The sequence below is a fragment of the Lactuca saligna genome, chromosome 8, assembly GCF_052625555.1.
Source record: "Lactuca saligna cultivar CGN05327 chromosome 8, ASM5262555v1, whole genome shotgun sequence".
Classification (NCBI taxonomy): Eukaryota; Viridiplantae; Streptophyta; class Magnoliopsida; order Asterales; family Asteraceae; genus Lactuca; species Lactuca saligna.
The window spans coordinates 162446835-162470229 of record NC_136424.1 but is presented as its reverse complement, the minus strand read 5'-3'; the positions used below and the strand labels follow the sequence as shown (position 1 = coordinate 162470229).

Sequence of the window (23395 nt, the reverse complement as noted above, 5' to 3'; positions counted from 1 at the left end):
GAATCGGTACCACTAGTACCAGTACTAGTAGCGAAAACCGGTACCATTCCCGGTACCGGTACTCATGATGTTAATTCGGTTCGGTGCTCGGAATTGACTTTTGATCAAATTCGGTATTTGGGAAATCGGAAACGGGACGGGTTGATACCGGTTTTGTCCCATGGTCATCCCTATATTGTACCATCATGACGCATGATGGACCATCTTAGTTCCTAATGAGATAAGTATGCTATGAAGTCCTCTATGATGCTCAAGATCGTTCAATGATGCTCAGAAGTTGGTATTTCTCAAGGATCATGTTGTGCCACCATGTTGGATGTTAGGCAATTAGTGTTCATGATTTGCCACTTGTACATCATGATGCTCCACTATGGCACAAGGTGCTCCATCATGTGTATCTTTGATGCTCATGGGTTGTATGGCATGGAAGAATGTTCCACAAGATGCTGCATGACGGATTGTGATTGGTTGACACCTTTCATGGGCATATGGGCCAATGAGCATAGCCCATTAAGGTTTTAGGTATGATCCATTACGTATAAATATGGATGCATGTTAGGTCATTTAATATCTTGAATTCTAGAGTGATATGCGAATCTCTGTGTAATTGTACTTGCAACCACTGTTTGAGAGATCTGAAATAAAGAATACTCCCTTCCTACCAGTGGACATAGGTCACATTGACTGAACCACATAAATATTGTTTCTTGTGCGCTTATAGGTTTTTTCTTGTTATCTGCTTTACTTCCTAACACTTTAGGATAGATCCCTTAAGATCATCATTTTAGGATCAAGAAGTGAGGATAATGGGAATGGGTAATAGGGTTATTTAATTGTTGTGAAATGTATATTTAAAAGATTATAATATTGTGAGTTGAAAACTCTATGTGCTCACCAGGCTCTCAAGCCTGCCCCACTCAGCTTCTATGTATCACAGGTAACGATACGAAGGTATAGGGATAGTGACATTTGAATCTACCGAGAGATTTAAGGAGTTTTAGGCCATTAAATAAACTGATGTAAGTCCTGTAAAGACTAGTTTAGGCTTATGTCACTGTATCGATTATGACATCCCAAGTTTTAAAATATTAATGAAAACTATTTCCTCATAAATGTTGTGATATTGATATTATCTCACATTAATAATGTTTTGGGACAAATTCTGAACAAATAAAAGAATATTCTATTTTAAATAAGTATAAAGAAAAAGGTGTTTTTCAAACCATAAAATTGGGGATTCCACATCTTCTGTTTAACCGCCAACGCTTGTTTAACAGTCATTCTTTCAAATAAGTCCAACAAAATACATATTTTAACCTTTATTTTACTAAATATGTTACATCTCTCATAACATTATCACTTACAAGAAATATGTGTTACATTTTAACAACCAAAAGAGTATATGTCAATATAATCAATATCGGGAATCTAATTGTAACCTTTTGCTACTAACCGAGCTTTATACCTTGATTTTTTATCCAGGTTAACATGTTATTTAAACTTGTAAGCCCACTTGCACTTAACGAGCTTTTTCCCTTTCAAAGTAAGATCCATATTCCAAGTACCATTTATTTGTAAAGATTCCATCTTGTTGTGTATATCAATCACCAATCACCAAAGTCTTCAGACTTAATAGCCTCATCATAATTCACCGACTCTATTACTGAAACAACATATTTAGCAATTGTAAGAGAATAAGAAAAAAAAATCAGTTTCGACATACCTCTTCGGAGGTGCAATATGTCTTCTCAGCCTATTTCTAGCAATGCATGGACTAGTAGCATGTGGTAGTGAATATGTTGAATTTTCAACAAAATGATCATTTAGCGAAGAAGAATATTGATCCTCAATTGAACTTTGAATGGTTGTAGATGAGGTACAAAGCTTCATCTCAGTTTGAGCTTCCTTTTTAGTTGCTTTAAATTATTCCTTTATACAATAGAAGAGTTAATAACTTGTTGAATCATAAAAGTTTCATCAAAGGTGTAAGCCCCAATCCTTAGATCCAAATCAGTAATCAATGAATTGCAAACAATCAAACAAAGTGTAGAAGGAGTAGAAGGAGAATAAAGTCAAGCATGCACACATCTATAACGTATAAATGTCAGGTACACCTTGAAAAGTACACATGCATACGTCACATTTTCTGACACATTGACATAGCCTATACCACAATTAGCAACACATAAGTGTACAGCTGCACACACGTGTACGGTCGCACACAGCGTGTGCGGCCGCACACACATGTATGGTCGCACACACCCACTAACATGCAATGATCACCACAACACACTCTAATCATCCTACCAAGACCTATATATTATGATGCCTAGCCCAAACCACAAAAATATAGCCTATCAATCTCCCCCTTGGTTTGTGGCTAGCATAGAGTTGGTCTTCATTCTCCAGTTTTTTCGAACAGCATCAGGTCGGATTTTCCCATGGATCCCATCCATAATTTTCCATTGATGATTGTGGTGACCATCCCTGTGAATTCCTTGGCAGCAGCCTCCATGAATTCTTTTCTGCAAATGATTTGGTGATGAGCCAAGGTATGAATGTCTCTTTCTCTGAATCTGAGAAGATCTTTTGCACAATAAGTCTCAGTATTGTTTCTTTATTCTTGAACTTAATGGCAGCAGTGGCAGTTTCATCATCATATGCCCAAAATTCCATGTTGTCAAGATATCCTTCATAAAAGTGCTGAGGGATAGGAATTTCTTTCACTTATTTTGTTGTTGGCCACAGTATGATCTTCATTGGCTCACCAGATTCAGGATCGAGAACATCTGCATCTCTTCTGTACAGGGCTTTTGCAGTTTTCATCTTTGAGAAGTTCTCCTTGACCTGCCTATATAGAAATCGTTTGAAGTTGTACGCACTAGGATCCTATGAAGGATTGTGAAATGGGGCCCTTAATAGTTCGGCAATATCAACTTTTGTCCATGAGTTGAAGTCATGAATGCTCCGGTAGTACTCATGAACTCCATAGTTTCTCTTTACGACCCACATGTTCGCTTCATGGTCAAAGGCCCACATCTTGATCCCAGAGCGATCACCAAACTCGTCACCAAAATTTCTCTTTTTAAGGTCTGTCACTGTCAATACAGGATCTTTCGCTTTGCGATTTTCGTTCGAATTCTTCATAAACAGTAATCCTTCACTTTTAAAGGCAGTGACGGTCCTTTTTCCATGCTTGATCATGATTCAAGATCTGGCATTGTCAGATTCTTTATCAAAATGATCAACAATGATAGTTGACCTTGGAGGAGGCTGATTAACTGGATGTTCGCCTTCTGAAGACTGGGTGGGAGCCATGGGAGGATCATCAATTCCATGAGGTTCTTGAAAAAGAGACTGAAACTTATCGCCAAAGGCTTCAAACAATGTTCTTTAACCCAAAATAGAATGTAGTTAAAGAGCCAAGATCAGTTGTAGATCAGAAATCTGCTTTGACTTTAGTTCATCTTTTTCCCGAAGCTCAGTGATGTAGTAATCATGTTGCTCAAGCAAAATGTTATTTTCAATGACTTCTTGTCTCAGAATTCCAATCTCTGTTTCTTCTTCCACACCATTTTTGATATGGGCAAAATGTGCATTTTTAGGTCCTGAAATATTCAGAGCCTGAACTTGGTCTTCCCAATTAAATGATTGAGCCACCATTGTCAAGTTAGCAGTCTGATTGCTTGAAGAAGATCCCTTGTTGACATAGGTCACCGGCACCATGATTCGTTCTGAATTCTCTCTTTAATTTGGATTTGGACATTCCCTTGCAAAATGCCCAAGCTCATGGAACTTGTAACATCTCAGTTTTCCTTTGTTGAATCCCACTTTCTTATAGGAATTCACACTCCAATTGTTCTTTCCTGTTTTCTTGGAGAACTGTTTTGCCCTGAAGACCGCCATGGCCATTTTCCATGTAATTTCCATCTTTTCTACATCCTCAGGATGAATCTGTTCTAGGTCAGCAAATGAGAGTTGTGGAGGGAGTTCTATGGCCACAAAAGCGTTGTAGCAGTTTACCAAACCAGTGGCGAGGGCGAGATTTTCTTCCTTTTCTTTCAAAGATGAGGCTTGAGGACTGATTTTATGAGATTGAACTGGTGCAGCTGTGGATGAACCAATATTAGAGCCAACTTGTTGAGCTGAAGTTTGAGGTTGAGGAATTTGAATGTGTTGCATTTGAGGTGTAATGTATGAGATGGGTTGATGAGTCACATAAGGTTGAACTTGAGGAACATGAACTTGAGGAGCTTGAGGCGTAGAAAAGCTTGAGAAAGTAGTATTGTTAGTGGTTTGGATCCCAAGATTTTATGTGGAGTATGAATTGACATGGTTAATCTCCCTTTGCTTATCATCGAGATCACAAGCCTTGATGATCTCCATCATTTCATCCAAACTTAAACGGTTCAAATCTTTGGTCTTCTTAATCACGGAGACACTCATATCCCAGGATTTTGATAGAGAGTTCAGCAGCTTTTTTTTTATTTCCGATCTTGTAACCATCACACCAGCAGAGCTCATTTCTGTGGTGAGTTTGATAAACCTTTGCAACTGATTCTCAAGTGTTTCTCCCAAGACATAGTTAAACATATTGAAATTTTGTCGCAGCATGTCTTGGCGACTATGTTTCATGTCTTCGTTGCCTTCATAGACTTCTATCAGTGCTTCCTATAAGGCTTTTGTTGATGTATACTCACGGAAACCTTGAGTGATTTCCAGAGATAATGCCATGGTTAGTGTAGCAAGATCCTTTTTCCTGCTCCTCGACTCTCTCGAAATCATCACCGGTGTAGTTCTCAACTTGCTTATCAATTATGGTTCCATCTTCCAATGTAGTTGTAATGCGGATTGGTCCTCTAAGAATACTTCGCCATATCTTGAAATCCTTCATTTTGATGTACTTTTCGATCCAATATTTCCATTCTGGAAATCCTTCCACAGATAACAGTCGTGGCATTCGAGAAGTGGTTCCCATAATTGCATCCAATTCATGGTGAGCTGACATGCTTTGAGATTCCATGTTTTAGAAATCAACAAAAACTTCGTTAATTAGGATGAGTGCAACCACACACTTCAGCCGCACACGACAACAACACACACTACAACCGCACACACCAACAGTACACTCTAACCGTGCACTCAGCCGTACACTTAACCGCACACCCAACCACACACTTAACCGCACACACTTAGCTGCACACTTGACCGCACACACTAGCTGCACACTTAACCGCACACCTTCAAGGACTCAACCACACACCTTCAAGGCCTCAACCGCACACCTTCAAGGCTCCAACCGCACACTCAAAAATACTAGATTTTTGAACAAATTTTCATTCCAAACTAGTAAAAACAGTGATTAGTAGCAGTTTCTCAATCAAAAAGTATGAATGCACTTCAAAAACCACAATTATCTTCAACCGCACACTCTATGATTCTTTCAAATTGACACTGAATTGGCTCTGATACCAATTGTAAGCCCCAATCCTTAGATCCAAATCAGTAATCAATGAATTGCAAACAATCAAACAGGGTATAGAAGGAGTAGAAGGAGAATAAAGTCAAGCATGCACACATCTATAACGTATAAATGTCAGGTACACCTTGAAAAGTACACATACATACGTCACCTTTTCTGACACACTGACACAGCCTATTTATACCACAATTAGCAGCACACAAGTGTGCAGCCGCACACACGTGTACGGCCGCACACACCCACTAACATGCAATGATCACCACAACACACTCTAATCATCCTACCAAGACCTATATATTATGATGCCTAGCCCAAACCACAAAAATATAGCCTATCAAAAGGTAACATCCCTTCAGATAATAACCTTCTTCAAGTGAAAAATTAACAACTTGTATCCTTTTACCCTTGGATTATACCCAAGAAAAACATATTTAATTGCTCTTGGTTTTAACTTCTAACTGTTAATTTGTGCAGAATATGGACATCCAAAAGGTTTTAAAAATAGAATCGAAAGGTTTCCCAGACTATGACTCAAAAAGACTTTTCTTCTCAATTGCCTATAGCGATTATTGGTTAATAAGATAACAAGAAGTTGATGTAAACTCTGCCTAAAAGGACTTTTGAAATTTGGAATTATAAAGCATACATTGGGCCTTCTCTATTATGTTGTGATTCATCGGCTACACCATTTTGTCGAGATGTATGGACCACCATGTGATGTTAAGTGATGTCTTCCTCGTGGTATTAGACATTAGACCCTTTTGAGCAAAACACAAGTCCATTGTGTGTGTACTCTACAACCAATCTTAATTGTTTTTTAACCTATACTTTCTTATTTCTAGAAGTAAAAAAAAATTAAACAAAAGAAAGACAATATTTTTTTTTTGAGAAATCATCAATGATAGTAAGCATATAATTAGTTCCACCTTTTGAAGCAACTAGAGATGGCCAACTAGAGATGGCCCCATAAATCTGGGTATACATAGTCAAGTGGGCCTTGCTTTGTATCAATACAACTTTAAGGTGGTGGTGTTTTTTTTACAAACAAAAATTCATGAAGTTTACGGATCACCTCTGCAACCCTCTGTAGTAGAGAGGTGGACCAAAAGGTTGCAGACTGTAATAATAATCGTGTTTGTTTTTTTTAACATCTGCATGCTACTGCAGATACTAAAAAATTAGAATAAACTGATTTTATAAAACTTAAAATAGTTTTTTAGTACCAAAAATTTAATAATGTATGACATTTTAGCAACAGTTTATGATATTTCATCGAAAAATAATGATAATTCAACAAAAAAAAGATATTTTAGCAAAAAATAATGATATTTCATCAAGAAATTACTATTATTCAATATAAAAAAACGAAAAAAAAAATCAACAAGAATAAACAAAAAAAAAGTGAAATAAGATTTCAGCAACATAAAAAATGGGGGTTGGAAGAGGCAATACAAATGCTCCGCCAAACAGAACATGCACATAGGTTTTTTGCTACAAAGACTTAAAAAAAAAAAAAAACAGTTGCAAAATGAAAATTGTTGCGATGCGCACCAATAAAAGGTCTGAAGATGTTTTTTCCAAAAAAACAAACATCACTTAAATCTCACTCATTTTCTCTTGCCATATGCATAGAATTCATAAAACTCTTAACCGAAAACCTTTTGTTATAAAGAACCCCCTTCAATCATTTTAAGATTGAACAATCGTTGCTTTAAAAGCAACTTAATTGGTAAGCTCATGGTCATCAATAATTTCTCCAACTTTATCCATAAAGAAGTGGTTGAAGTTTCCTTCAAAAGACCCTGCAAGACATTGTTTGACAAGTGCAAATGAATTTGGGATAAAGCCTTTAGAACTTTCATCTCTTTTTCTTCATCAAACCATTCATCGGGCATCTTCTCAAAACTAAAAAGTGTCTTGTAAATCCATTTGTTGGTATATCTCTCATTTTTAATTTCTATAGAGGATACTTAGTGTCTTAATCCAACAACATAATATTATACTTCATTGTAGACATGATCATCACTTGATAAAATGATCCCAATAAAATAAGGCTAGAATCTGTATGCTCTAATATAGGGACGGACGGAGGATTTTGTAGTAGGTGTTACCGGTCCGTAGTAGGTGTTGCCGGTAAGTAGAAGAAAGAAAAAAAAAATCAAAAAATATCTAAAAATTTACACTGTGTACAGAAAAAACAGAGGTTGTCGGTGTGTCACTGCGGCAACCCAAAGAGAACCATCCCTGCTCTAATATTAATTGCAGTAATCATGTGTGTAAAACACACCAAGAATCCAAATAACTTAAAATAATATTAGTTCAAGTAGAATATAAACAAGATATCAAAAAAAACAACCACCAATCAACAAAACATCAACATAGTAAATAAAAGAGAAACGTGATTACTACAAAAGGCAATGGCAATACATGTTACCTTGACCATGAATTCAAGCACCATATGAGATACTATTTTAATATTTCTAGATTTTTTCGTTCAAAAAATTTTTTTGACTAAAAAATAATCATTAAACTGTGACATGTTTTCCTCCTATTGTTGATGCTTTTTGTGTTAGGTTTTCTACTTCACATGCTTTTAACGAACAATAGCTATGTAGTACTCATTTTGTATTTATTGATATATTCACTTGAAATTGCTATATTTTGTTTAATCATAGACACTAGTTAACTAAGACTAAGTCAACTAAAATGTAACATGGTCTCTTAAATGTATAAAGTTTCCAAGGTGTACCTACAAATTAAAGCACATAAGAAGAAAACAAGAACAAAGAAACACAAATATATTTCACTGGAATCATTTTAATCACATTGTTTTCCACATCAACATCCTACTCATAAAATGTTGAGATGAAACTGGTTGAATGCATTCAACCAACAAAAGAACTACATTAGAAAGCCATTGTTTATCAAATAGCTTCTAATGAATACATTCTCCTTTGATGTTTTTTTTGGAAATGTGATGAAAAAAGGGTGCATATCTGATTGTTAGATTTAAATTAACTAAAATGATTGTAATTTAATGGCCAAAAGATGATAAAAGAAATAATATGAGGGACAAGAACAAGGTGTTCATCATTTCAATAAGAGGGACAATGGATTAACGTCATAAAATGAAAAACAATAACACACAATTTACTCTTTAATTAGATCACTTATCCTAAAATTATATTCAATAGGTCACTAAACTCTTTTCTAGTTTCTCATTACACCGTTATCGTGCATTTCAATGGGGCAATTCTATGAGTGTCAACGCCACACAAACCTACAGTAGACACCACATAGGATTCAATACCAATTTACTCGGTTGAAATCTACCATAACGGTGTATGAGAAGTCAAAAAAAAAATATTAGTGACGAATACAATTATAAGACAAGTGACCTAAATAGCAAAGTATCTACTATTGATTTTCATTTCATGACATTAACCCTTTGAATAAAATCAAACCAAAATGATAAGAATGATATGACTACAAAGTGTATTCATATGAATAATGTATCCGAGGGATTCATTACAAACTTCGAAGTCCTATCTTACTTGCAAATTCTCACCATTCGTTTCAACATCATGTATGTTTTTACATAACAAAAGAAATGACATGAAAATGGTTAATTAGCGCGAAGTGAAGAGAGGACAACATCTTGCAACGAGCTATCTTTTTGCATGGCTGCTTTAAATTCATCAAATGTTACTTTTCCATCGCTATTGGCATCCATGTGGTCGAATATTTCATCTAGTTTTCCAGGCTCTGTGATGTCAATAGTTAGGCAGTCATCCGGTAATGCCTACACAAATAACAAAATCAACCAAAGCATTTATGTAAACTTGTACACAATTGTAGCAATGTCATCCAAATATAAAATAGTTTTCACTAGGTAGATTTTTCAAACTACAATGTTTTAATAACTAAAAACTAAAATTATATTGCTATTATAGGAAGAAATGAAAGTATGGAGCTATGATATTTTGATTAACTAAATTACTATAAGCCAAAACTTACCCGAAGCATTGATGCAACTTCCTCTTTACTGATACACCCCGACCCATCCATGTCATACATCTGTCACAAAAAAAAAAAATGTATGTGTTAATATTTTGTTAAATATTCGTGTTGTGATGTGTTGTGTATTATCACTATAAGTAACACTAGGAAAACAAAAAGCAAGTTACTAAGTCAAGATCAAGATCCTAGGTAGGATTATTTTTAGGTTTGCGTGTATACTACCAAAAATGACATAGTTCTAATTTTAAAACATGAAAAATGTATTTATATATCAGTTGCCGATTCAGAAGTTGTAAAGAGTTCAAAATTTAATAATAACAAATACTATTTAATCTATTATAACATAACAATGGTGATATGTTTCATGTTCAGCTGTCCATTCAGAAGTTATCAAAAGTTCCATGTTCTTGATTCTTTTCTTGATTTTCTTCATGATTATTCATATGATTATTGAGAGGAAAGGGAGGAAACCTGAAAACAAAGGCGAAGTGCATCGTCTCCTTTGAGATTTTTGAGGCTTGAGAAGCCACAAAGTATCTCCCTCATATCAACCGTTCCATCGCGATTGTTATCAAAAAGGTCAAAGATTCGTCCGGCTAAAGGTATAAGTGACGTCATTTTCATTGCTTTTAGTACCTCTTGGAACTCACTAAGTGTCGCGTTTTCTCCATCTGCACATCTACAAAGTCAAACATACCAATTTCAATTTTAAAATGTTTTTGGAATGAATGAAATGTGTTCAAAGGAATTTCAATTTTGTGGTTCATACCAATTTAACATGAATAAAACCGTGTCGGAATTCACTTACAATGTTTTGAAATGATTTCTAAGATTTTGAAGCTCCTCTTTATTAAGATCATAAGATCCAACCAAGTTCTTGAGCTTCTTTGTTCTCAAGAAAATGGTGCTTGTATACATGCTTGCGATCGCTGCTGCACGAAACTTGCGCCTTGCATTGAAGCTCTGTAACCGCGAAACAATCTCTGGATCAATTTGGCGTGCGGTTGCTGAATCTCCAATCACCCAAGGATGTTTAAGAATCTATAGATGTTAAATATCCATCTATTAGTGGCTTTTACTCTTAAAATATCCAAAAAAAAAAAAACATGCTTCACTTTCAAGTTACATATTGTTATTGTTAATATCAATAAAACATATATAAGCACGTTACTATTATGGGGAAAAAAAAGGTCAAAAGTGTTGATACCTGAGTAGCAGTTGGTCGTTTTTGAGGATCAACATTTAGTAAGCTAGAAATCAAGTCCTTGGCCGATGAAGAAATCTTATTCCATGTTTTGTCATAAAAGCTAAAATTCCCCTACACACATGACATAATGGCGATAACAGTATAAATTTGCTTGTGGTTATAAAAGTAATAAAATCGTCCATTTAACCAAAACAAGAAAATCGGATTAAATGATCGTACATTCATAATCATTTGTTGCTTCTGAAGATGTGATTGGGCACTAAAAGGTGGATACCTGAAATCATCAAGAACCAATCCATAATAATTTTTGGTTTATTTACAAGAAACTAATTATTTAAAAAAAAATGAACATAAAATGTTAATCCAATCCATTTGGCATGTACGAAAATTATATCTATTTTGGCCAATAATAAATCATAGTGTATGAAATATGAATGATAGAATTTACTTACCCTGAGAGGAGAATATACAAAATGACACCCAAAGCCCACATATCAGATTTGGATGTTATCTTTTGTTGGGCCAATGCTTCTGGTGACACATAATCAATGGACCCAAACAAGCCCACAACTGGATCAGTAAACTCTTCAACCGAGCTCAGCCCAAAATCCATTATTTTTAATGGTGAATTTTTGCTTTTATCAAGAAAGAGACAATTTTCCGGCTTCAAATCCCTATGAATCACATTGGCATGGTGGAGAGCTGCTAGACCGCCAGCAATTTGTTGCACCACCTTGGCGGCTTCCGCCTCGGAATACCGTTCTTGACTCACTATGCGGTCAAACAACTCTCCACCGGAACACAGTTCCAAAACCAGATGGACCCCAGTGGGGTCCTCACAAACATCATGTAGTTGTATGACGTTACAGTGAGGAGATACCTCCTCCACCACTCTTTTCATTACCATGATCTCGTTCGCTAGCAAAGCGTCCGAGATCAAAACCTGCTTACGGCTTGGAAATCCGACCACCCCACCACCACCTCCGCCGCCACCACCACCACCAACTCTTTTCAATGTCTTGATTGCCACTTCTTGTTGACCATCTTCAAACTCGCCCTTTGACTTCTTTATACCTTTTCGTACAATAGAAAACCCGCCTCTTCCCAAGATTGTTGTGACTTCATATTCATCACTAAGTTTTCTTGCTCCTTTTTCCATTGGATTTTTGGGATTGATTTCAAATGGGTGTTTCAGAAAATGAAATAGAAGTCAAAGAAAGTTAGGATTAACAAATGATATTGAGATTTTTAATTGTTTTCTATTAAAACAATGGGGTTTGTTTAATCATAGAGTTAGATAATGATTAGAGCAAGTAGGAATTATATGGATTGAATAGACGCGTGGGATGAGGTCTCACCAGCAAGAGACAAATTCAAAGACCAAGTCAAACGAATGAAACATCAAGACTTTTTGGTTTATAATAAATAAAACTGAATATTTTATTTACACATTATAATATTTCTAAATATGATTGTTTGTGTTCCCTTATTATTGTTCGTTTTAAAACATTATACAAGGGAGAATTTAAACACTAGTTATTTTCCCATCATCTTTGTGCTTTAGAATTTAGATAAGTATTTAAATTAAATAATTTACCTAAATAAAAATCTATACTATCTTAATAAATAAAAATAATTTGTGCCGCATGTTATTTTTCTAGAGTATTGATTTAAAATTTTATATTTTATTCTCGTGTTGATACGTGATGACAACTTACATATTTTTCTCTATTAATTTAGTTTTTTAAATTCAAATAAATCAATATATGTATTAAATTTGATATTTGAATTTTGAAGTAAGGTATGAGATTTCCTTATATATATATATATATATATATATATATATATATATATATATATATATATATATATATATATATATATATATATATATATATATATATATAACCAACGAGATTTCCTTTTTTTTAAAACGACAATCTAACATACTCCTAAACTACACCTTAAATCCACTTATATCCACGACGGGACTTAAACCCTCAACCTCAAGGAGGGAACGAAGGCGACACCGGATATCGCTGAGCTACAAGTCATTTGGTAACGAGATTTCCTAATATATATAAAAACCACATATACATGCCACTATTTAGATATATTTTATTATTATATCTAAAATTTATAAACTTTATTTTATTAACATATATTATAAGAAAATATAAATAATCTCAAATCTATTCTAATAAATAAAAATCGTTTTTACCACGTCACGCTTTCATTTATTTTGCTACATGTAATTTTATGGCTATAAAATTAATTTTTTTATAAAGTCATGTTTTCACATATCTCTAATCTAATCTAACTCTTCTAATAAATGAAACATAAAAATGACACGTATCAGTTTTTTAGAATGTTTCATTGACACGTGACATTTTTGTATGATTTTTATTATTACCTTTTTTTGTAGCAAATTAAATTCAATTCAAATTTTAAAAATACAAAATCATATCCTAACAACATTATTATGTTTATTTTGCTTAACAAATTAATTCATAATTATTTATAATCGACAACGTCTTAGGTTTTTTTTTCAATTTATTATTTTTTTGATCTATATAAAAATTTTAAATATACTGATTGTGGTTTCTACAGATTATAACCTATCTATCTAATCTAATTCTTCTAATAAATGAAACCTAAAAATGACATGCATCAGATTTTTAAAATATCTCTTTGACACTTGGTATTTTTATATGATTTTTATTGTTACCTTTTTTTGTAACAAATTAAATTCAATTCAAATTTTGAAAATACAAAATCATATCCTAATAATATTATTATGTTTATTTTACGTAACAAATTAATTCATAATTACTTATAATCGACAATATCTCAGGTTTTTTGATATTTATTATTTTTTATCAATATAAAAATTTTAATTATACTAACCGTGGTTTACACGGGTTATAACTTAGTGGTATAATGTATACAAATACAAAATTACAAATAACCTTATCTTTATCTCGACATGTGTGAATAAAAACTATTATAACACGACCTACGTATACAATACAAAAAGGTATTATCAATAAATAAATATTTCTTTTGAAAAGGTTTTACGAATAAAAAAATAATGCCTGCCAATTCTTTTGTCATATTTGATTTCCGTTGAGCCGACCAATTTTATATTTTATTGATGTTTGATTTTTTTAATCATATGCACGGTATTTTTTTTTTTTTTAAATTATAGCCTAATTTCAAACGACTTCATAAATTTGATTTAAACAGATCAAACATTTATCGTATATTTAACTAACAGTAAAACCTTTTTTCAAAATGTCCGTTTATATCGACTTAAGCATGAGCCGAAAGGCTTGTAATTGGAATGCATTCCCTCAAATTAAAAAAGTCAAACCATGGTCTATATTAAATAACTTACCCAGGTTTATAACAAATTTTACAGGTCTTACATTCTGATAAATGGATCAACATTGTTGATAACATGAAAAAGTAATATTGCAAGTTGTGTTGAAAATGTAGAAAACTATCCTAACTTCTAAGATATGTTCATTTCAACACTTAGCATAATTTCATCTAGATTACTGGTATGTAGTTGGTGATCTCATAATACACTGATTGACACTTCATAGATATCACATACACTACAATATACGTAATGATAATATACATACAATACATTACACTTGGGTCAAGACTATTCACATAAAAGAAACATTAGTTAACATGAATTATAAATACACATGACATAAACCAACGTCACTTTCATCTTTATTCACATTTAAACTCATTACAAGCACTTAAATATATACACAACACAACCACCAGAAACAACAAGTCCACAACGATTGGACCGGGCCCAGAAAGTCCGGACTGGGCCTGGCCCAAACTTATGCACCACCAGCAGTAACACTCATGGCATTAAGTTCAATATGTTGTTTCCCATTGCTTTGAGGATGAACAATCAAAGTTGCACGCGCCTCATCTCCTTCACACGAAGCGGAAATCGACCCGATCATCGGTTGAATATCATTCTTGTTTTCTTCTTGGTCGTCTTTCGAAACAAGCTCCCATTCTTCTTTGAGTGAAATTACATCTATACCCTTGCCATTGTCATGGTGCCTTTCAACCTCGAATAAAGTCGGTAGGATCACGTAGTCATTTACAGGGTTGTAGAAAGGATCATGATCGGCTCTCAGCCAGTGTTTGACTATCCGGAAGAGGTGTTTGTCACATAGGATTCCTCGGTGTTCACCCGGGATGCCAACCCTAGCTTCCGCATCCAGCCCATCAGCCTGTTTTACCAAAATTACAAATTTGCCCTTATCGTCCATTTCCCTGAGTATGCCACCAAAAAAGGGGTAAAAATGACTTTTTGAGTTACCTTTGCAGATTCCAGAGGCACTGTCCCATCACCCTCCACATTCACATAAGTGGCCTGTACACAAACAGTAAACCTTACAAATTATTAAAATGTAATGTGTTTTTCTATACAAGGGTAAAATAGTAATTATACATGCAGTAAATGATCATTACACTGCATAGTGGTAATTCCTGTAGGTCGGAGATGGGTGAGTCTACGCTTCCATAGCTGTGCACACAGCAACAAACTTTATTAGCTTGAACTCAATTGGATTATATTATTATACACGATTTAAAAAAATATAAAAATTATGTCTTGATGACAAAATATATGAAGAAAGAGAGTTGACTTATACCATACAGATTGAGGAGTGTCTCTACCAGTGCCATAAACGTTATAGAATTTAACATTTGGTGGAAGTTTAGTTGAAGACAAGATCTCACGTGTCTTGTTAGCCCATTGCAATATTTCTTTGTTGAATGGAAGAGGAATATCTATTCCACCAATGCTCAGCTGTAATGTAATAATAAACAATAATTTAAAAAATATATATATATAATAAATAACTAAATATAAATAGAAGTTCACCTCATTGAAGGAAAGAGCCTGAGTGAAGATGGAAACTGCTTCAATTGGCGTGAATGACTCCAATATAGCAGTAGAGTTTCCATTAGTATCTTGAATCTCTTTCCAAATTTGTAAAAGTGGAGCATGTTCCCATTCATAATCCAAACATGCCATTAATTCATATATGGATGGACATTCAATCACCTGTTAAAATATCATATTATAAAAAATGTATATATATATATATATATTTTTTTATCTATTCTGTTACAAAATCCATACCAGCTGATGAAAACTCCACTTGGATACAAAAAAGTAGGCCTCCCAACCATCCACAAATGACATCCCATTCAATAAGGTAGATGTCACATATCCAGGTGCACCTATTACCATTTATGTATCATAATTATATCAAGATCTTTATATATGTTTCAATATAACTTTCAAAGTTAAAAATTGACTGAATTGCTTTTGCTTACCCTGAAATGGTGCAGCAATTGCTATCCAACTCTTAATGTATTTCTCACAAACCTGTAAAAAAGAAATATCATACTTTACATTTAGTCATTTGTATAACATTAACATGAAATGAAATGCCACCTGGAAACTTACATCACTGTGGAGGCTCATAAAACATTTGACAAGAAGTCCACCCATTGAATGAGTAATTACAGTTATCTTTTTTCCACCTGAAGCAGTATAAATTGCTTCCAACTTTGCAGCAAGTCGATCCATTGTTTCTTTAAGTCTGAAAGTTACCATGAAATACTATATGAATTAAGATCCCGATACTCATGAATATTCTGACAAACAAGATGAAATATATTCACCGAGTGAAATCAATATTTTATTATTTTTACCTGTTGGTTTGTCGGAAATCATATCCAAATCCAAAAAGAGTTTTTCCTTCTTGATATCCCCAGCTTGTCATTTCAGTTATCATTTCATGGAAATAGCATACATTATCACGCCCAATCACCTGTCAAAACACAAATTTACATGAGAAATACAGTTAAAAAATCTGCTGAAATTATAACATGCTGACTATTAGGTGGGTATATACTATATAGTGTACTCACCATATCAGGATCCAAGCAATCAATTGCATAAAGACCATCTCTCTCCTCAGGAACAACAATGCTGATGTTGGGATCCAAAGAAACGGTTTTACCTGGTTCACAGCAAACCCAATGAGTACATTCAAAGAAAGTAATTTGGTAATTAGACAAACACAACGCTGATTATCTGACTATTGATTATTAATTATTGCCATAGCTGCTCGTGATAACTCATAATCGATTTCAAAACTGAAATTGGAGTGGGTATTATCTAATTATTGAAGCTGCAAACGACCCTTAAAATGGAATTGAATGAAGAAGGTAATCAGTGTTCCCGAATTTCTCTCGGATAATAAAAACAAAGAAGTAAATCTACCTCCAACTACTTACCAGAATCAGGATCGAATTTGCACCAAAGTTTGGCACGGAATTCACGATCAGCTTCCCAAATCCGAACCCAAACCCTCTCTTCTTTCCCAGTTTCAGCATCTTTAGCATTGAGAATAGAACCAGCAATCCCAGGCACTAATAGAACGGGATCAAGATTCGGATCAACGTAGGGTTCTGGTTCCTTGAGAATCTTTAACCATGCCTCTACTGCTTTAACTATATCCTCCAACAACACCGCCATACTAAATTCCAATTTCTGAATAACACAACTACCAGAATCAAATCGGTTGTTGAATGAAATAAAAAGATTGTAAATTTTATTATTACTAATCGTAAAGGGGGGATTGATCGAGTTTGACTTGAGTGAAATTAGGGTTAGTATTTTACGTGTAGAAGGAAGATGCCGTGAAAGCTATGTGGATTGTAGAGCAGACTGCGGATAATAACGAGCGTTTTTTTATTATTATTATTTAGACAAAAAGACGAAACTGCCCATCATCCGATAATGCAACATAAACATTCAATCGTTTCCACGTGTTTCCATAAACCATTTTATAAGATTTATTTTTTTGATTTCTTCGACTACAATACAAATCCATGTTCAAAACTGGATACTGGATTCCGAAATCTGAATTTATATAAAAAAATTTCAGATTCGGATCGGATATCTGAAAAAATATATTATATCTATTATTTACAAGTTATATGTTAAAACCGAGTATATGCAAACTCAACTAAAATATTAGCATAAACAACATTATAACAATCTAGATTTACAATTGACATTTTTACTTTTATGCCTTGTTCCCGAGTTCGGAGGGATATGGATGGAAATGAAGAGAAAATGAGGGATATCGAAAAAAAATCGTGTTCTTGAAAAGAAAGTAAGGTGAAATAAAGAATTTTGAAGTTATATTTTCCTTTCAAATTTACCTCTCAAATTATACCAATTTGGGTAGAAAGTAAAATTTTTAAGCTTATTTTTTTTCTCTCCTAACTCGCGAACACAGAATAAAGAAAATTTTTCTTCCTCTCCCTTTCTTTCTATCAATATTTTCCTTCCCTTTTCTTTATTGAATTTACAAAAAAAAAAAAAAAAAAAAAAAAAAAAAAAAAAAAAAAGAAACCCTCAGAACAAAAAAGCCATACTCCATTCCAATCTCTCGTTATTAAATCTTAATCGGGTGCCTCAAATGAATAAACATGAGGATCAAAATTTCAAATTTGAATAACCCTAGTTACACATATATCCTACATTTCATCCATAAAACTCATATGAGAATAGTTATTGTAACTTTTACCCCTATGAAAAATATCAAATCATCCTTAGTTCAAATCGCAAGTTTTGGACTCTTTGACCGTTTTACGTATTGATTAGGTTGCTAGTGTATCTGATATGCCTAAGCAGGGCAAGTAAGGAGGTAAGTGTGAACAACTTAGTTGTACTGCTTGGGCATTTATTCATGTCATTCATAATAGTTAAATAAAAGTACATTGAATGTTGATTTCTTGATGGCTAGTCTATAACTGGGAGGAAGTTGCAATATCCTACTCCTAAGTGCCTTGTGAAGACTTCCTCTGGATCCAGGAAATCCTTTTTTTCTCCATCATGATGTGCATGGGTTGGTTTGTCACTGTTGGTTTTGATAACTTTTATTTTCAAAATAGTTATGACCATGATAGTAATGATGCCTAGTGCTTTTATGTGACAACCGTCAATTTCCGGTCAAGTCAAAGTCAACCGAAGTCAACAAGTCAAACCGTTCGACTCAATTTGCCCGTGGGTACTAGAATTTACATTATGAAATTTCTACACAAATCTCTATTCTAATGAGAGATCATAAATCAAAAAGTGCGAACATCTAGATTTCCTTAACCTAAAACTGTGGTACGTGGCGAGCCAAACCGATAAAACAATGTTGCATACACATCGGGAGTGTGTAAGACCCTTAAACAAGGCTTAACAGGGTTTACGAACCTTGCATTGTGAAGCCGGACACTCACAAATATCACACATGAAACCTCTCTCAATCGTTTTCACTCTATCTCTTCTTATCAAGAATCTCTCCCAAATCTCTCAAAGCATGTGAAATCTCTCTCAAATATCTCTTGTATGAGAAATCTCTCCAAGAATGTCAAATCTCTCCCAAATCTCTCCAAGCATGTGAAATCTCTCTCAAATATCTCTTTGTATGAGAAATCTCTCCAAGAATGTCAAATCTCTCCCAAATCTCTCCAAGTATGTGAAATCTCTCTCAAATATCTCTTTGTATGAGAAATCTCTCCAAGAATGTCAAATCTCTCCCAAATCTCTCCAAGCATGTGAAATCTCTCTCAAATATCTCTTTGTATGAGAAATCTCTCCAAGAATGTCAAATCTCTCCAAGCATGTGAAATCTCTCTCAAATATCTCTTTGTATGAGAAATCTCTCCAAGAATGTCAAATCTCTCCCAAATCTCTCCAAGAATGTGAAATTTCTCCCAAATCTCTCTCAAAAGTTCCCGTAACTTTTTAGAATCATTCGGGTCATTCCGACCCTTAACCGAGTCAAAAACAGCTCAAAACGGAGTAAAAACGAGTAAAATAGGCTTTAGGACCCGAAACCCCTCTTAGGGCCGAAAGTCCTCTTAGGAAACCAAAAGTCCTCCTAGGACCGAAAGCCTAAGCAACCGAGACTCAGCAGTAAGGAGAGAAGCCTCTCGGACCGAAAGTAAGGAGAGAAGCCTCTCGGACCGAAAGTAAGGAGAGAAGCCTCTCAGTCTCTGCTCCTCTCTCTCGGCCAAGCCTCTTGGTCTCTGCTCCTCTCTCTCAGCCAAGCCTCTCAGTTTCTGCCCCCTCCTCTCAGTTCTACCCCTCTCTCCTCTCGGTTCTAGCATCAGAAGACCGAACCTCGGCCAGATTTCGAAAATTTGTCACTTTTAGCCCATTTTTGATATTTTTAACATTTTAAGCCTGTTTTTAATTGTTTTAACGCGGGATTTTCACCCAAAATCATGTTTTAACATAATAAACCCTATATATTCACAATTTAATCATATTTTCATAAAAATCTTTATTTAAATAATAAAAGCAAGTGGGTGAAGTACAAAGAGGTGGAGTGTTGACTTTGTTTTACCTTAAGACACAAGCAACCACTCCCACACCCACTCTACGACCAGCCACACCTCCCCACCTTACCTAGGTCACATCAATGTACTTTCTCATCATTTTCACCCATTTCCCACGTTCTTAGAAGCTGCATATTCAACCTCTCTCCTCATTTCTCTCATTCCACCACAAAGAACAAACTTTTTTCTCTCTCACTTCCTCTCTCTAGAATTCGAGATTCAAGGGCTGATCTTGAGTTTTTCCTCCACATTTGGTAAGTATAATCCATCCTCCGTATGATTATTTCACTTTCTTCTACACAAATCAAAGATATCTTACACAAACTCCATCATATTTGTGTTAGATCTTCAAATCTTCAAGCAATCTTCCCAAGTGTTCTTGAGTTGAACACTCCTTTTCCCCATCATCCATCTACTGAAATCACTCAAGGTGAGTTCATACCCCTACATTTTAATGTTTTCTCAAGTTTTTAAGGGGGTAATACAAGTTAAAACACCAAGAACATAACTAAACTTTTCTAACAGCCTTCATCAGAAAAGTTCAACTCCATTCACGGACTGTTTTGGACAACTTAAACATTTTAGTTTTCAAAACTGTTTTAGATGAAAATATTTCAAGTTCTTAGCTTTAAAATGACTACTTGTACATCTCCATACGATTTTTCTACAATTTATGGTGATTTTTACAAAACTGCCTATCATTTCAAACACCAATCCGGACCAGTCTGTGATTATGGACTTTTTCACCCAAGTTGGAGGTCATTAAAAATAGTGATAAAAATTAGGAGTAAACTAGACACATTTTGGGAACTCTCAGGATTTACGGATCTAGTTTTCGACTTCGTATGATTTTTCTATGATTTTTCTATGATTTTTCCAAAACAGTGCAGAATGGTTAAAGTTAGCTAACAACATATAAATATCATAACACTTTGTATTATGTTGAGCAAAGTGTATAATCATAAGTTCTAATTATTGAATGTGTTTCCTTGTTAGTTTATCATCATAAACTGAAACTAAGTCATTCATGATAAGATTATTCATTCATTTAGAACACGTATATTAAACTATAAAAAGCATAGTTTAATGGATTCATAACATTAATGCATTTCCATAAAAGAGTTTTTACATATTACAAACGTTTTAGATAAACTATAATAGGTATAGTTTATGATACATCACATAACGCACTCGTACAAAAAGGGTACGTTCATACAGAAAAGATTTACATTCACACACATTACACGTAAACTTGTTAACCTAAATTGTGAGACATTCTCTTCCCGTACGTCCGAGTGCGGGATATAATTCCTGGTAGTTATAATCAGAGTCTCCTGGAGGGAGAACATGATACTTGTATATAGATCTATATTGGGGTTGACACCCCACACCTTGCTGCTAGCTACAGTAGGACCTGCAGGTCTACGGGTGACAAATGTTATTTTAGTTTTGCGACGCCTGAGAAACGTCGTGGCAGGTTCATTCAGTCATAGTATGATTATAGCGACTCACATAGGGATATAACAATTCATAAAGTTTACGGGATTTTATTTATAAAACCTAAATGGGTTTTATGTCGATTTAAAATCACTTTTATCTCAATGGGTACAGATATTACTGTACACTTTCGGTTTTGGTAATTATGACTACACATCATTTGAAACCACATTTATACCTTTAAGTATGGCCAATACTTGTTATTTCTCGGCCCTCGGATTTAGGACTACATATACATAAAGTATTAACAAACATAAGAATATACAGAAATTTCATTTAATTCAAACGCGTTCATGTCCATTTAAACACATATCATTTTCTATTAGTAAGAGAGGTTACTTATACATTTTGGTCTTCGGTCATAAGACTACATTACACAAATTTTAAAGAAAATATCGGATTTTCTGGATACATATTCTAACGCTTTGCTAAGGAAAACGGTTTACTTTTCTAACGAAATCTCTTATGAACTCACCAACCTTTGTGTTGACACCTTTTCAAAACTACTTGTATTCCCAGGAATTCAGTGAAAACAGGAAATCAACAACGTTTTGAGGATGGGATGATAAATCGTCAAACAGTTCATTTTGTATCATAATGTAATTGATGTGAATCATGTAAACATGTATTTTGATGTAACTTTTTCAATTATATTTGTGATGGTTGTATTTACTTTGAGCACTATTATACTCGTTGTTGTGATACTCTACATGAAGTCCTCCACCCCCAGACGTTTCCGCCATCCTTGGTTTGGGGGTGTGACATTTTAGAAGTTAGTGCAAAGCTTCGGCTGTAGAGTGATATTATACACTATTTAGGGAAGCTTCAGGAGCGTGGCTGAAGACTTAGGTATACACTTGAGTTTTTCTTTTGGTATACATCCTACTTCGGCCTTCGATGATTTTGGTGCAAAGGTTTGACTACAAAATGAAGACTTAGAACGAATCCGTTTGGCAAATTTTGGTGAGTGTTGCTTTTGAGGAAATCTTCGGGATCAAGGCTAGATACAAGGTCAAAAGCACAACCAAGAAGTAGAGATTTGAATGAAGTTAAAAAGCATAGTTGAAGACTTGGCGATAAAGTCAAACAACGAAGTGTAGTTGGGAGCTGCATAGCTAATCACTTGAGTTTCTCTTTCAGTATACACCCTACATCAACCTTCGGTGATTAAAAGTCGTCCCAGATTCTGAACTTTATATTGGCTTAGTAACTTGGGGACCAAGTCTCCCATCATGGCTAGCTTATGTCGATAATGTCATAGGCTCATGCATCCCGATCCAGAATAAATTAGATTAAAATGTTTATTGTAAATAGATTTCCATGTGTATGACTGTAACACTAATGTTGAAAGTGTGTATCATTGATGATTAATAAAATATCTATATAGTTAGTCTCTTGACATAGCTTCATTACCCTAATCAAGTGAACCACGTTAAACCCTTGTGTTCTTATTGTTCTTCGCATTTTGTGTTTGTCATACTCCTTTATCCTAGCACTTAGACATATAATAACCTCGCTCTAATATGTTTGTCATTAGAGCCCGAGCTTAGATCAACGAGTATGTGTAGGCTCGCGAACCTAAACGAGTACACGTTACATATATTATATATGTAAAGTTTTTTTTTTAAAATATAAAATTACTAATCAAACTATATAAACGAAATAAACCATTGGTGCTCTTTGCTTTGTTACGCTTAGTTACACTTATTAGTTGCATCTATGAATTA

At 34.4% G+C, this 23395-nt stretch overlaps 2 protein-coding genes across 3 annotated transcripts; both read right to left on the bottom strand.

Annotated features, from left to right (window-relative positions):
- Positions 1-8951: 8951 nt before the first annotated feature.
- On the bottom strand, positions 8952-11983 carry LOC145012648 (calcium and calcium/calmodulin-dependent serine/threonine-protein kinase-like). The gene is made up of 7 exons (XM_078971441.1): positions 11162-11983; positions 10929-10983; positions 10710-10820; positions 10311-10543; positions 9974-10181; positions 9500-9559; positions 8952-9284 (listed from the first exon to the last, which is right to left on the bottom strand). The coding sequence occupies exons 1-7, from the start codon at positions 11866-11868 to the stop codon at positions 9108-9110; spliced, it is 1551 nt and encodes a 516-aa protein (XP_078827567.1). The 5' UTR covers positions 11869-11983; the 3' UTR covers positions 8952-9107.
- Positions 11984-14434: 2451 nt separating this feature from the next.
- Positions 14435-17565, bottom strand: LOC145011100 (alpha/beta-Hydrolases superfamily protein). Of its 2 annotated transcripts, XM_078969732.1 has the most exons (12): positions 17451-17565; positions 17064-17319; positions 16695-16786; positions 16476-16594; positions 16228-16363; positions 16095-16146; positions 15898-15998; positions 15637-15819; positions 15404-15561; positions 15222-15276; positions 15070-15123; positions 14435-14980 (listed from the first exon to the last, which is right to left on the bottom strand). In XM_078969732.1, exons 2-12 carry the CDS (start codon positions 17302-17304, stop codon positions 14576-14578), a joined length of 1596 nt encoding a protein of 531 aa, XP_078825858.1. In that variant the 5' UTR covers positions 17305-17319; positions 17451-17565; the 3' UTR covers positions 14435-14575. The 2 variants fall into 2 exon arrangements, with proteins under 2 accessions (XP_078825858.1, XP_078825857.1); XM_078969731.1 differs by having other exon boundaries at positions 17064-17494.
- Between the last annotated feature and the right edge of the window lie 5830 nt (positions 17566-23395).